We start from the raw sequence: 16,407 nt of genomic DNA on the forward strand, positions 1-16,407 counted from the left end.
ATTGTTTTCTGGACATAGATTCCAATTACAACTTTAAGTATATGGGTGCTTTGTGTTTCCCACTGAAATTCATTGGGGAGGTGCAGGCACATATGTGAGTTATCCCATTATTGGTTATGCAGTGTTGTTCACATGATAAAGTAGTATCTGCCAGATTACTCCATGACACAGGTCCTTTTTTGCACATTTAATTAATAAAAAATTGCATGGTACTGTACAGTTTTATATCATGCTTCACCGTTTAACCAATAGTTATAGCATTAATAGATAAAACTTGCTTAAAGTAATGATCCTATGTTGAATTTCTGTGACATGATTATTCTAATTTTACCATCATTCCTGTGTTTCAAATCTGGGATTAATCTGTAATAAAGTCTGACACTGTATTTTTAAATAAAGACGAACAATCTGCTTGGCAATGATAAACAATAATATTTGTTATTGTATTTACTTTATTATCATTGAATAGGTTATTTTATATTAGATCAAATGCCTATTTACAAAAGCCATACAAATAGATAATTTGAGACATTTCAAACATAGTAGAGACATAATCCACATGTGAAATGAGTGAAAATTGAAATGATAAAAAAAATAAGCTAGTGGGGTCAGACACCAGTGTCCAAATGTAATAAGCAGATTGGATTCATAAGTTCTCAGACCCATGTACTGAGTATTTCAGATGCCTTTGAAGTCCACTTTAGCAGCATCACTGCCATTAGTCTTAAACTTATCCTGGTTTATTACTTGTTCTGTCTGATTGAAAATGCCACTACCCTTCTTTCAACCCAAGATTAGTCATCTATTGATTCTAAGATTGGACTAAATGATTTTCAGCAGTTCTTCTAGCTCTGTGACTTCTTCATAGGTTAGTTTATCTTCATCTGTTCTTTCCAGGGCACAGATACATTAATATCACTGACTTCTGTGCTGCATGATGGCTAAGAACTCCCCAACCCAGAGGTATTTGACCCTGGCCACTTCCTGGATGAGAATGGCAACTTTAGGAAGAGCAACTATTTCATGGCTTTCTCAGCAGGTAACACAAATTCATTTTCTTCATTACTTTAGGGATTCTTTGGTGGCTCAGAGGATAAAGTGTCTACCTGCAATCTGGGAGACCCGGCTTTGATCCCTGGGTCGGGAAGATCCCCTGGAGAAGAAAATGGCAACCCACTCCAGTACTCTTGCCTAGAAAATTCCGTGGATTGAGGACCCTGGTGGGCTATAGTCCATAGGGTCACCAAGAGTCGGACACGCATGAACGACTTTACTTCACTTCACTTCAGAGGACAAGGTGCCTTTGGGCATCCTTTGGAACTTCCATAGTACCCACTCTGGGCCTGGTCAAAATGCTTTTTGTCCATGTTGAGGTACAGCAATCCCAGTGCCCCTACACCTTCCCTTCCCATGATACATCCTCATCATTGGGCTAGATTACTGGAGCTTTGGAGCAGTGACCCAGTTCTTTCAAATTCAGAAATGAAGTTTAAACTACATTCTGAAAATATTAGAGAAGTGCATCTTAGACTAAAGAAACTCTGTGTTATAAAACTTTAAATCTTACAAGGTTAACGTAGATTCAGTATACTTACAGCAGAGAAGAGAGGCTTTGAAGAATGAAAAGAAAGATATTGGACCATCACACTAGGAACAAAAATACAACCAATGTATGAATATTTCTAGAAAAAGTTGATGGAAACTTGAAAATGTCAAATTGGAGTTATAATATACTTAATGAAGTATGTGATATAGTGCTGATACTCAGTAAGTATCTGCTGAAAGAAGGATACCTGTTAAGATTAGGTGTTAGATGGATAGCATGTGTATCTACCCTTTGTCCACCTATCTCTCTAGCGATCAGCCTTCTATTCGTCCTTTTGAACATTCATCAAAAAGTTACTGCATGGTCTCTTTCTGACAGCCAGAAACAGGGTGTTCAAGGAGTATGTACTCTCTATGTTTCTTATTTTCAGGAAAACAGATTTGTGTGGGAGAAGGGCTGGCCTGCATGGAGCTGTTTTTATTCCTGACCACAATTTTGCAAAAATTTACCTTGAAATCTGTGGTTGACCCAAAGGACATTGACGCCACACCAGCTGTTACTGGGATAGCTACTATGCTGCCTCCTTATCAGCTTTGCTTCATTCCTGTGTGAAGAATGTTAGATCATCCAGCTTCCTCAGTGATGTTGTCTTCAACTCCCTCTCCTCGGGGGCATCATTCACCAGTGCCCTGTTAATATTTCCCAAGAATACATTCTCTGATCTCTTCTCATTTGCTGCACAGTTTCACCACAGAAACATACCTGCTATTCTTCATATCCTGTAACATTTGTATTGGTCATCACATATCCTAATGTGTCTCTAATATTAACTAGTACTATGTACATAGTATCATGTAGTCAGTGCAAAGTAGAGCAAGATGATTAGTGTATGCCAATGAGACCTATTTCTCCAGTGTATATTTCTAATAAAGAATTTGACGAGCCACTCCTCAGGTTTTCCTTCTTTTGTGCATATTGCAAGTAAGAAAGGAAAAAAAGGCAAAGATGTCATGCTGCTCCTTATAATGATATGCACAGAGAAGGACAGAAGGAATGAGACCAGAAAATCTCCCTTGGATGCATGTTGTATACAGTTATTTGAGGTTTGGTTTTAAAAGTGAGAGATATTGTTTTCAAGAGCAGCTTCATATGTAGGGAATATTAAGATCAGCGATAGTGAGAATTCAGTTTAAAATAAGACATAGTGAACCACAATTGACAATCAAAACAGAAATCATTGAGATTGTGTACAAGAAAGTACCTTAACCAGTCTCCTTCCAAAAAGAGAGAGGACACAAATATCACAAGTTGTTATTTAAAGAAGGGCCATCTCTTTGATGTCATGGATATTGAAAGCATAATAAAGGAAGTATTATGTCCACAGACTTGATAAATTAATTGAAAATGGTCAATTCTTTAAGTATGCAATCTGCTGAAACTCACCCAAGAGGGTATATCATTAGTAACCTGCCATAATAGGAAACTCGGAACTTTCCTTCCCTCAATGACCACATTGATTCAGAGCAGCACATGGATCAATTCTCTTTGTAAAAAAGTCCAGAACCTAGTTGAAAGATTTCTCTACCTTAGTAGATGTGAATCTAGTTACACCAAAGCCAGAAAGAACAGCAGAAATACACTTTCGCCATAACTATCAACCTCTTCAGTTCAGTTCAGTTGCTTAGTCGTGTCCAACTCTTTGCAACCCCATGAGCCACAGCATGCCAGGCCTCCCTGTCCATCACCAACTCCCAGAGTTTACCCAAACTCATGTCCATTGAATCGGTGATGTCATCCAACCATCTCATCCTCTATCATCCCCTTCTCCTCTTGCCCTCAATCTTTCCCAGCATCAGTCTTTCTTATGAACCTCTGCAAAGTGCCATATAATTGAGCATGAACCCCCACCCCCATCCCTAGCTCCCAGATTCTCTCTGAGGAGCAAGGGAGTTGGCATTCACATCTAGCCTTCCATTCACAATTTTGGGAGCAGTTTCATGAGGAACTAGCTTCTGTGTTGCTCATTTTAGAACACTGACAGGACTCAGCATACTCTTGATAATGGGCAATGAACAGAACAGAAGAAGTAGGCTGGACTAGCCAGCAAATTTTAGAGACCTTCACAATCTTTGAGTGAACTGATTGGTGAGGTTCTCCTGCATAAGACTAGTCAATGAAGACAATGAGTGTGACTGTTTGTCTAAAGTCAGAAAGCAATGCAGAGTCAAAGAAAATGAAATAACAGGAATTACATGATTTAAGTGAAAAATAATTCAAAGCAATAGTCATAAATATTATTACTGGGTTCATGAGAACAATAAAGAAATGAAGCAGAAATTTCAAGAAAAAAATAGACAATGTAAAGGGATCAAACAGGACATCATTAGAGGGTTCAGAACAGACTAGATCAGGCAGAAGAAATGGTCAGTTAACTCAAATATAAGTCACTGGAAATTATTAAATCAGGAGAATGAGAAGAAAGAAGAGGAAAAAGAAAAGAAAGCCTAAAAGATGTATGGAACATTGTGAAATGACCAATATATTAAGAGTAGAAGTCCTAGAAAGGGAAAAGAGAAAGGGAAAGGACTAGAAAGCTTATTCAAAGTAACAGTGGCAGAAAACTTCCTACATCTGAAAAGGAAGTGGATGGAAGTATACTGGACTTATAAAAGAACCTAAAATAAAAAGGAATCTACACTGAGACACAATATAATCAAATCGTCAAAAGTAAATTATGAAAGAATTTTGAAAGCAGCAGGAGAAAGCTGTTTGTCACAGACAAGGGCGCCCTTTCAGTACTACCAGAAGATTGCAGAACCCTTCCAGAAGAGAATGAGAAAATAGATTCCAAGAAATGAAAGAAAAAAACCCCCACCAACCAAGAACCTATACTCATCAATACTGTCTTTAAAAAAATAAGAGCTAAAACATTCCCCCAAAAACAAAGCTGAGAACATTCCTTACCACTCAAACTGCTTTACAAGAAATGCTAGGGGGCGTTATTTAATCTGCAATGAAAGCACCATAAACAACATGACAGTATAAGGAGGAAAAGGACATTTTGTAAAGGCCAAATATATAGAAAAATACAGAACAGTGTATTGCTGTGAGGTGGTGGTGTTATTTGCAAGTGATATCATTTTACATATAGAAACTCCCAGACTCAAAATACTCTCAGAGCTAATCAATGAATTCAGTAAAGTTGCAGGATATAAAATCAACAAAATAGTTGCATCTCTTTACACTAACAGTGAATCGTCTGACAAAGAAATAGGGAAAATTATGTCATTCACAATAGCATAAAAAACAATAACATACATAGGAATAAATTTAATGGTGGAAGTGAAAGATCTGTACAATCGGAAGTAAAAGACTTGGTTAGGAGAAAGTGAAGAAGACACAAACAGATATCTTGTGTTCATAGATCAGAAACATTAAAATTGTTAAAATATCCATAACTATCTGAAGCTGTCTCGTTGCAGTCCCTATCAAAATTCCAATTACAGTTTCTACAGAAATAGGGAAGCCATGCTAAAATTTGTATGCAAGCAAAAACAGCCTACATGAAGTATGGGTTTGAGCAAGCCCTGGGAGTTGGTGGTGGATGAGGAAGCCCAGAGTGCTGCAGTCCATGCGATCACAAAAGACTCAGACATGACTGAGTGACTAAAAAGAGCCTGAATAGCCAAAGCAATCCTGAGAAAGAAGAACAAAGCCAGAGGCATTCTACTTCCTGATCTCAAACTATACTATGAAGCTATTGGACCAGCAGAAAATATTGTTAAAATGTTCATACCACCCAAAGCAATCTCTGGATTTAATGCAATCCATATCAAAATACCAGTTCTCCCTGGTGGCTCAGACAGTAAAGTGTCTGCCTGCAATGCAGGACACACGGTAGGTTCGATCCCTGGGTTGGGAAGATCCTCTGGAGAAGGAAATGGCAACCCATTCCTGTACTCTTGCCAGAAAATTCCATGGACAGAGGAGCCTGGTAGGCTATAGTCCATGGGGTCGCAAAGAGTTGGGCACAACTGAGTGACTTCACTTATCAAAATACCCTTGACATTTTTCACAAAACTGTAACAATCCTAAGGTTCATGTAGAACTATGAAAGACTGGATTGCCAAAGCAGTCTTGAGAATAAAGAATAAAGCCAGAGGTATCACTCTCCCAGACTTCAAACCGTACTACAAGGCTACACTAATCAAAATAGCATGGTACTGGTGTAAGCACAGACAGAGCAATGGAACAGAATAGAGAGCTCAGAAATAAACTCAAGCACATGTGGTCAGTTAATCTATGACAAAGGAGGCAAGAGTTTACAAAAGTGAAAAGAATGTCTTTTCAATAAGTGGTGCTGGGAAAACATAGCGCTATATGTAAAAAATGAAATTAGAACATTTACTCACACTATAAACAAAAGAAACCTCAAATGGATGAAAGACCTAAATGTAAGATCAGAAACCATGAAACTCCTAGAAGAAAGCATAGAACACTCTTTGACATAAATTGTAGCAATAATTTCTTTTGGATTGGTCTCTTAAGGCAAAAGAAATAAAAGCAAAAATAAATGGAACTTAATTAAAATTAAAAACTGTACAGCAGAGGAAGTCAACAAAAAGACAACCTTTAGAATAAGAGAAAATATTTACAAATAATACATTTAATGGGGTTAATGTCCAAAATACATAAACAACTCATGCAACTCAATGTCAAGCAAGCAACTCTATTAAAAATGGCAGAAGATCTGAATAGACTTTTTTAAGAAAGACATATTGATGACTACTAGGCACATGAAAAGATGTTCAACATTGCTAATCATGAGAAAAAATGCAAATCAAAACCACAGAAATCACTTCACACCTCAGAATGGCTGTCATCAAAAAGGCCACAAATAACAAATGTTGGAGAGGATGAGGAGAAAAGAGAACTCTTGTACACTGTTGGTGGGAATGTAAATTGGTGCAGCCACTGTAGAAAATAATAAGGAGTTGTCTCAAAAACCTAAAAATAGAACTACCATATGATCCAGCGATTCCACTCCTGGGTGTATAGCTAAGGAAAATGAAAACACTAATTCAAAGAGATACCTCCACTTCAATGTTTATAGCAGCATTACTTACAAGTCAAGGTATTGAGTCAATTCTTAGGCAGGTTGATAAGATGTCCAGGGGTCCCCAAGGAGAGAGTGATCTGGAATTCTCAAGGAGGAGGAAAGGACAAACTTTTTTCCTCTACATTCCTTAGGATTATATAACAATAATGTATCCTGCTTGAGGATAGTTTCTGGAAAAAAAACTTTCTGGCTATTCCTGTTATCTTAAAATATAAATTATGGGAGTGGGTCCAGAGATTCTTTTGATTCTCTGTAATAACTAATTAAAAGTATATAACTCCATTGCTTACACTAGTGAGGGGGCAGTCTTTCTGCCCCCTTCTGATGTCTATGTCAGAACCTTTCTCTACCTCTTTTATATTTTAATAAAACTTTATTATATGAAAGCTCTGAGTGATCAAGCCTCATCTCTGGCCCTGGATTGAATTCTTTTCCTCCGGAGGCCAAGAATCCCAGTGTCTTTTGTGGTTTAGCACCAGCCTTTCAGTATGGAAGCAAGCCAAGTGTCCATCAACAGACAAATGGATAAAGAAGATGTGGTGCAAACACAGTGGAATATTACTCAGCCGTGAAAAGAATGCAATTCTGCCAACTGAAGCAAAGTGAATGTTCCTAGGGAATATTATGCTTACTGAAATAAGAGAAAAATACTGTATAATATCATTTATATGTGAAATCTAAAAAATTATACAAATGAGTATATATACAAAGCAGAAACAGACTCAGAGATATAGAAAACAAACTACTGGTTACCAAAGAGGAGAAGGAAGAGGAGTGGCAAGTTAGGGATATGATATTGCTGCTGCTGTTGCTGCTAAGTCGTTTCAGTCGTGTTCAACTCTGTGCGACCCCAGAGATGGCAGCCCACCAGGCTCCCCTGTCCCTGAGATTCTCCAGGCAAGAACACTGGAGTGGGTTGCCATTTCCTTCTCCAGTGCATGAAAGTGAAAAGTGAAAGTGAAGTCGCTCCATCATGTCCGACTCCTAGCGACCCCACGGACTGCAGCCTACCAGGTTCCTCCGTCCATGGGATTTGCCAGGCAAGAGTACTGGAGTGGGTGCCATTGCCTTCTCCAGGATATGATATTAAGTGATACTAACTACTCTGTATAAAATAGATAAACAATAAGACTATATTGTAAAGCACAGGCAGTTATGGCAATGATCTTTTAAAATAACATTCAATGGAACATAATTTGTAAAAATACTGAATCACTATGTTGTACACCTGAAATATATAATATTGAAATTAACTATATGCTTCCATTTAAAATAAATTGTATTAATTAAAAAGAATAATCCAAATCCACAATTCTAGTCAGCCTGAAGTTTGTATTGCTTTATGATAGTGGAGAGCTTAATGTTGATGCACTCCTGATCATTTGGACAGCAACAAGAATGCTACTGATGTGTGATGTCACTGAACTGGGAGTTGGAAAACTAGGATTCTAACCCAAGGCCTTGTACTAATGCAGTGAGGACTCCTTATCCACTGTCACTAAATTGCTGATCGGAAGAAAGAAAGATTGGACTAACTGATCTCAGAGATTCCTTCAATCTTTAAATTATCTTTGACTCTTTCACTCTGTAAAAAGCAGTGAGCTTTAACAGAAGGAAAATGGATCAAAGCAGACACACTCGTCTCTCAAGGAATAAAAAGGCAGCTCTAAAGGAAGTGACCAAATTTATTTCATCCACAATAATCTGTTCAGTTTTTTTAGAATTTTAGAATTTAGAGCTACATAAGTTTTTCCAGTAGTCATGTATGGATGTGAGAGTTGGACTGTGAAGAAGGCTGAGCACCGAAGAATTGATGCTTTTTAACTCTGGTGTTGGAGAAGACTCTTGAGAGTCCCTTGGACTGCAAGGAGATCCAACTAGTCTATTCTGAAGGAGATCAGCCCTGGGATTTCTTTGGAAGGAATGATGCTAAAGCTGAAGCTCCAGTACTTTGGCCACCTCATGTGAAGAGTTGACTCACTGGAAAAGACTTTGATGCTGGGAGGGATTGGGGGCAGGAGGAGAAGGGGATGACAGAGGATGAGATGGCTGGATGGCATCATTGACTCGATGGACGTGAGTCTGAGTGAACTCTGGGAGTTGGTGATGGACAGGGAGGCCTGGTGTGCTGTGATTCATGGAGTCGCAGAGTCGGACAAGACTGAGCGACTGAACTGAACTGAAGTTAGGCAGTGAATTACTGCTTCTCTTTGTTGTAAATAAGAGCTACTCAGAGTGTTAGACTCAATGAAGTTTACAGGTTACAAAACTAAACTTTTCTGACACCCATTTTAGTCAATCAGTTTAGTAATTATTAACCGAATAAATATATTTGGAAATTTATTGACTGGGATGAGTCACAAAATATTGAATCAAGGTTCATACAGAGTATGTGGTGACCCTGGTGAACTGAATGGTTGCTTGTGGGGAAACAGTGGCTGACTTATTTTTCTGGGCTCCAAAATCACTGCAGATGGCGATTGCAGCCATGAAATTAAAAGATGCTTGCTCCTTGGAAGGAAAGTTATGACCAACCTAGCAGCATATTAAAAAGCAGAGACATTACTTTGTCAACAAAGGTCCGTCTAGTCAAGGCTATGGTTTTTCTGTCCATGTCAGGCAAAGGTAATTGAAAGAGTAAAGAGATATCATAGGTGTGAAAATCTTCTCTTACATGGTAAATAAAACACGAATCTATACAAACATGAGGGATAAAACATTTTCTAATTAGTTCTTAACAAAAATTTACTTTTCCCTACTAAAAGATCTTAGACATAACTGCACTAATCAATTTAAACATATATGATATCTTTGTAGAACATGTGATTGTAAAACACTGCCATTAGTGATCTAGTGATGTTTATCCTTCCAGTGATTTTTAGATCTTCATGACCCTAACTCTCATCTCCTGTTTGGGTCTGTGTGTACCAGTGGTTCTGTGCGGTGGGTCTGTTTAATGAAGTCCATGCCTCTGATCCTTCAATGAACGCACACTGTTGTTCTGTGTAAAATCTCTCTATCTTGCTCTTGATGACAAACTGAAATTATAATGGAGTAATCACAGTTCAGACATACAAAAATGAAGATAGGAGGCTACTGAGGATCTAATCTCAAGCTTATCTTTGCACCTCTGAGAATTTGATGTTTCTTTGACCTGTACAAGACCCAAGGACAGGATAAGCCCTACTCAGAGCAACACCTGACAGTTGCAGTGTTATGTTCTCAAGGTCTCCCCTTTTAACAGTGCAACAATTTTGAACCCCGACCATTGCTTACTTAACAGGAACTCTTACTTGCCATCTCCAACTATGATTCTTGACAATTCACAGAATGTTGTGAGTTTTGCCTTTATAAGCCTCTACCGTTTTGTAGCCTGGTGAAAGTTGATTCAGTTGCTTAATGAATCTATGTCTCTTGGTCTGCAGTCCTAACAACTGCCATGTCTTAATTGCAATGTCATGATTCTTATATCAATCAGGTCTTCATTTTCTAAAGTTTTGGTTTTTACTGTGCAGACTTTATTGCATTGTTGCTGTTTAGTTGCTCAGTTCAGTTCAGTTCATTTCAGTGGCTCAGTCGTGTCCGACTCTTTGCAACCCCATGAATCGCAGCACGCCAGGCCTCCCTGTCCATCACCAACTCCCAGAGTTCACTCAAACTCATGTCCATGGGGTCGGTGATGCCATCCAGCCATCTCATCCTGTCGTCCCCTTCTCCTCCTGCCCCCAATCCCTCCCAGCATCAGAGTCTTTTCCAATGAGTCAACTCTTCTCATGAGGTGGCCAAAGTATTGGAGTTTCAGCTTCAGCATCATTCCTTCCAAAGAACACCCAGGACTGATCTTCTTTAGAATGGACTGGTTGGATCTCCTTGCAGTCCAAGGGACTCTCAAGAGTCTTCTCCAACACCACAGTTCAAAAGCATCAATTCTTCGGCACTCAGCTTTCTTCACAGTCCAACTCTCACATCCATACATGACCACTGGGAAAACCATAGCCTTGACTAGACGGACATTTGCTGGCAAGGTAACGTCTCTGCTTTTGAATATGCTATCTAGGTTGGTCATAACTTTCCTTCCAAGGAGTATGCATCTTTTAATTTCATGGCTGCAATCACCATCTGTAGTGATTTTGGAGCCCAGAAAAATAAAGTCAGCCACTGTTTCCACTGTTTCCCCATCTATTTCCCATGAAGTGATGGGACCAGATGCCATGATCTTTGTTTTCTGAATGTTGAGCCTTAAGCCAACTTTTTCACTCTCCTCTTTCACTTTCATCAAGAGGCTTTTTAGCTCCTCTTCACTTTCTGCCATAAGGGTGGTGTCATCTGCATAACTGAGGTTATTGATATTTCTCCTGGCAATCTTGATTCCAGCTTGTGCTTCTTCCAACCCAGCGTTTCTCATGATGTACTCTGCATAGAAGTTAAATAAGCAGGGTGATAATATACAGCCTTGACGTACTCCTTTTCCTATTTGGAACCAGTCTGTTTTTCCATGTCCAGTTCTAAGTGTTGCTTCCTGACCTGCATATAGGTTTCTCAAGAGGCAGGTCAGGTGGTCTGGTATTCCCATCTCTTTCAGAATTTTCCACATTTTATTGTGATCCACACAGTCGAAGGCTTTGGTATAGTCAATAGAGCAGAAATAGATGTTTCTCTGGAACTCTCTTGAATAGGTAACTGTATTGTTGGGTTTCTGTGGTAGCTCCATGGTAAAGAATCCACTTGCCAATGTAGGAGAGGCAGGTTCAATTCTTGGGTCAGGAAGATCCCCCGGAGAAGGAAAATACAACCCACTTCAGTATTCTTGTCTGGGAAATCCCATGGACAGAGGAGCCTGTCAGGCTATAGTCCATGGGGCACAAAGAGTTGGACACGATTTAGTGAGTAAACAGCCACAAGTGCAACATTAGTACAATGCATTCAAATACTTTGAAGTCTTTCACCTTCAAGGACAAAATATCCTAGCATTAGATAGAGCATTCTTTTTAAATAAAGAGGGTATATATTACAGTGATTGTCCTCTAAGGGATACATTCCCAGCTGGCCATTGATTTGAATCGAGAATTTCAAAACCTTTTTGTCATTAGATTTTTATTTCAGTGGTTCTCAATCTTGGCTGCATAATGAAACCACTTTGTAAAATTATAAGTGCAACACCATCTACTGTGATTAAACCAGAATCTCCAGAGTGGTCACTGGACACACAGAAAACAAGACTAAGGGACAGTTTATTTTGATTTTTATTACTGGGGTAAAGTTTACTCATAATACAGTGCAAAGTGGATATAACTGATTGGCCTGTTTATATGGGAGAGGCCAAGGTTGAATTAACAGAGCCTATTATAAAAGCTTTAGACTTCATGCTGACAGTCATCTGAATAAGAAGAGAAGGCGCCAATTGATCTGGTTGTGGTCCTGGTGCTCTGTCTCTCCTGCCTGCTTCTCCTCTCACTCTGGAAACAGAGCTCTGGGAAAGGGACGCTCCCACCGGGCCCCACTCCTCTCCCGATTCTTGGAAACATCCTACAGTTAGATGTTAAGAACATCAGCAAATCCTTAAGTAATGTAAGTAGACTTTAAGCTCCTCCAGTGTCTTGCAAACAGTAAGTAAATTAAGCCAAACTAAAATAATAATATATATATATACATAAACTTTGATATTTCTCCTTTTTTTTTTTAGCTGTGTCACTGTCATAGAGAAACAAAATAATGTGTTTTGTATGTAGAGGAGCACTTAGCTCTTTGAATGGAGCAATCAAAATAATATGGTGTCAAAAGTTAAAGTACTGCTTCCCTTCTGTATTTCATAGCCTGGGGCTGAAGGTAAATTGGTAAATGAAGTGTTTGGCAATAATAAAAGTTGCTTGCAGAAGACGCACAGTATATAAGCTGCGTATTTTGTTCAGATGGTCAATTCTATGAATACAGAAGTTTTCTGAAGAAGCACATTGGGCTTGGTATTAAGGAAATAGCTCTGTGTTCAAGACCAGCATGAGTGAGTGAAAGGAAGAAGTCATCAGTCAGGGCCCAACTGGCGGCAGCAGCACTTGTTTGCATTCTGCAGGAAGCTGCCGTCTGTACCCTGTGAATGCTGCAGGATGGAAGATGATGTTCTTCCATGAGGTGCTGCATGTCCTGGCACTGCCTCTGCAATGCTTCTTCTCTTTCTGTGTTAGCGACACCAGTGGATCTCAGACTCGGCTGGGCATTAGAACTATTTGAATTTATTTTTTAAAATATAGAATTGTAGCATATTCAGTATTCTGCAATGGCCTATAATGGAATAGAATTTGAAAAAATAACATGTTTTATATTTATGTATTATATATATGTATGTGTGTATGTATATGTATGTATACATATGTAAAACTGAATTATATATACACATATGATATATGTTGTATGATATGTATATATACAAATATATATACATATATATGTACACACACATATATATATATATAAAACTGAATCAGTTTGTTGTAATCTTGAAACTAGTACTGTAGTTTTATAACAGTACTATAAGTCAACTATCCTTCAAAAAATAATTGTAGCGTTCATCACAGGACTGGAGAATGAGAATTCTCATGGGAAGAACTCTACATGTAACTCTGAAGCAGTCAGCTGGGTGTTGGTTTAAAGGTGGGCTTTGCGGAATCATATACTGTTCAGGATCAGAAATTGAACAAATGAGATTGAAATTTCAATCTTCTGTATATAGTAACTCTGGACACTGGAATGAAATGGAATTCCTTGACCATGGTTTCCTTATTTATAAGTGGAGCAAATAAACTTGCTGAAGGTGTTGATATGAGGATTAACTGTCATGTATACCAATTACTTGGCATTGCAGTTCATCCATTAGTGGAAGCTGTAACAACCACCATCATGCTTAGGTACTGAATTCAGGAATATTTAGGCTGTATATGGCAGAAGAAAAACATAATTGTAGGATGATAACACATTCTGCATCAGGCACAATGTATTATCAAATATTGACTTCTTTTGCTATTACATGCATCTCCATTCCCAGCTCTCAAAAGTCTACGGCACTGTGTTCACTGTGTATTTTGGCATGAAGCCCCTGGTGGTCTTGCATGGGTATGAAGCCGTGAAGGAAGCGCTGATCGATCTGGGAGAGGAGTTTTCTGGAAGAGGTCATCTCCCAGTGAGGGAGAAAACTAGAAAAGGACATGGTAGGTGGGCATGTGCGCCTGTTCTGCATTCAAAATGGGGATGAGGAGGATGGAAAAGAGGGGTTTGAAGAGCCCTCCAGCAGAGCTGGATCCACCAGAAAGGCTGCCGACTGTAAGCTCATTCCTCCTTGCCTAGGGCCTCCCTCCTGTTTATAGTCTGTTTCTCCTCCTGGCAGCAATCATTTTCAGCAACGGGAAGAGATGGAAGGAGACCCGGCGCCTCTCGCTCATGACGCTGCGGAATTTCGTGATGGGGAAGAGGAGCATCGAGGACCGCGTTCAAGAGGAAGCGCGCTGCCTGGTGGAGGAGCTGCGGAAAACCAACGGTGGGTGATTCTGTGCTCTGTAACTCTGACCTCAGCAGACTGCCGTCTTCTCCAGTGACGCCCTTGGAAACATTTCAGGAGTGGCCGCATTTTTCCTATGGATCATGATTGCAGCCCTTCCTTTGAAGGGGGAGGCTGTGAAGAAGAGGGAGCCAAGGGAACTTTCGCGTAGCCATGCTGGATAGTTTGGTGCACACAGGGGAGCCCGGTGGGCTGCAGTCCATGGGGTCGCACAGAGTCAGACACGACTGAAGCGACTTAGCAGCAGCAGCAGCAGCAGCAGCATGGTTGTGCACACAGGGTGAATTTAAAGGTCACTTATCATACTTTTTCTGAACCTTGTTTTCACATCAGAAATCACAAAAAAATAGTTCTGAAGCATTTCCTGAAAAAGTGAGAAAACAATATTTTTCTCATAGCGTAAATATGAATTGTCTACTTCAGAGCATTTCAGCAGGGAATAGTTGTTACCTGGATAGGGTGGGAATGACCTCCTCATACACTTATGGAGCATGAAACCAGTATCATGTACATTCACGTAATTGAACTATATTTATGTGTTCATCCTCACAGACTTGTCTGAGAGTATTTCCAAGGCCCAAACCTACAATACCTGCCAATAGTAATGCCATATGATTTTAATCATTTAGGGATATCTTATTGCAGTTCTCATCAATTATGATTTTTCTAAAAACCAACACTATTTTAAAATATCAGCACTCATTATTTTTTGTTGCATAATACTCACTGTATTGATTTATATATTTTGAATAAATATTTGCTATGTCATAATTCTGTAAAATACCAAGTTATAAAAAAATGTTCTTTTAACTAGATTTCAACATTTCAACATCTCTTTACCCTGTCTCCTCTAAGTCAAATTTGGCTCTCTTTTCAATTTGCAAACTTGCCCCATCTTTATTGGACTTTTTAACAAGTGTATGATAATTATTTACCTTGCAGTACCAGGTATCAGTTCAGTTCAGTTCAGTCGCTCAGTCGTGTCCGACTCTTTGTGACCCCATGAACTGCAGTTCGCCAGGCCTCCCTGTCCATCAACAACTCCTAGAGTTCACTCAAACTCACGTCCATCAAGTCAGTGATGCCATCCAGCCATCTCATCCTCTGTCATCCCCTTCTCCTCCTGCCCTCAATCCCTCCCAGCATCAGGGTCTTTTCCAATGAGTCAACTCTTCGCATGAGGTGACCAAAGTACTGGAGTTTCAGCTTCAACCTCAGTCCCTCCAATGAACACCCAGGCCTGATCTCCTTTAGGATGGACTGGTTGGATCTCCTTGCAGTCCAAGGGACTCTCAAGAGTCTTCTCCAACACAACAATTTAAAAGCATCAATTCTTCTACTTTCTTTATAGTCCAACTCTCACATCCATAGCCTGGAAAAACCATAGCCTTGACTAGACAGATCTTTGTTGGCAAAGTAATGTCTCTGCTTTTTAATATGCTGTCCAGGTTGGTCATAACTTTCCTTCCAAGGAGCAAGTGTCTTTTAATTTCATGGCTGCAACCACCATCTGCAGTGATTTTGGAGCCCAGAAAAATAAAGTCAGCCTTGGAAGTCCCAAATTCTGCTATTTTAAAATTCTTTATCCTGTATTAAGTGAAACAAATGACAGCAAATCAGATTTTACCTGTGACTCACATATAGACAAAGAAATACCCACCCCAAATTACCTCTTTTCCCAATTACCTCTGCCAGTTTAGCTAAAGTAAATGGTTTTTGTTTTTAAGACTTAAGACCCTGGAACCTGGCATAGAAGCCCAAGATATATGTTTCTTTTATCTATGTCTTAACCATTTCTTCCCAACACCTTTCAAAAATTTATACTAAAAAAACCACCTAACATGAAATCTACCATCTTAACAAATTGTTAAGTGAATACTTACTTACAGCGCTGAGTTTCTTAACTATAATCATACTGTTATACAGCAAGTTTCTAGAACTGTTCATCTTACAGGCCTGATACTCTGTACTCTTTGAACTATGACTCTCTGTTGCCATACCTAAAGGAGTTCACTTCTCAGTGAGCGTTTAATCAGAGACAACTCCAAGAGTAATTGACATATGAATTGAAGTGTTTATTTGCATCTAGTAAAGGGAATATTTTTCAAAGCTCTGTCTTCCTGAGTAAGGAAAGCTTTGTCCTTTTATCAGGGCAGGGGATGAATATTTGGCAAGAAAGTTTTGTCATTACATATA

General features: G+C 39.2%; 1 protein-coding gene across 1 annotated transcript in view; it reads left to right on the plus strand.

Moving 5' to 3' along the window:
* The first annotated feature begins 12,071 nt into the window (after positions 1-12,071).
* Positions 12,072-16,407, plus strand: part of LOC138070301 (cytochrome P450 2C19-like) — a 36,882-nt gene continuing 32,546 nt past the window's right edge. Inside the window, exons 1-3 of the mRNA XM_068961465.1 lie at positions 12,072-12,233; positions 13,702-13,864; positions 14,041-14,190. Of these exons, the coding sequence (XP_068817566.1) occupies positions 13,744-13,864; positions 14,041-14,190 (271 nt within the window). The 5' untranslated portion in view covers positions 12,072-12,233; positions 13,702-13,743. The remainder of the gene's footprint in view (positions 12,234-13,701; positions 13,865-14,040; positions 14,191-16,407) is intronic.

Source organism: Capricornis sumatraensis, chromosome 23, assembly GCF_032405125.1.
Source record: "Capricornis sumatraensis isolate serow.1 chromosome 23, serow.2, whole genome shotgun sequence".
Lineage (NCBI taxonomy): Eukaryota > Metazoa > Chordata > Mammalia > Artiodactyla > Bovidae > Capricornis > Capricornis sumatraensis.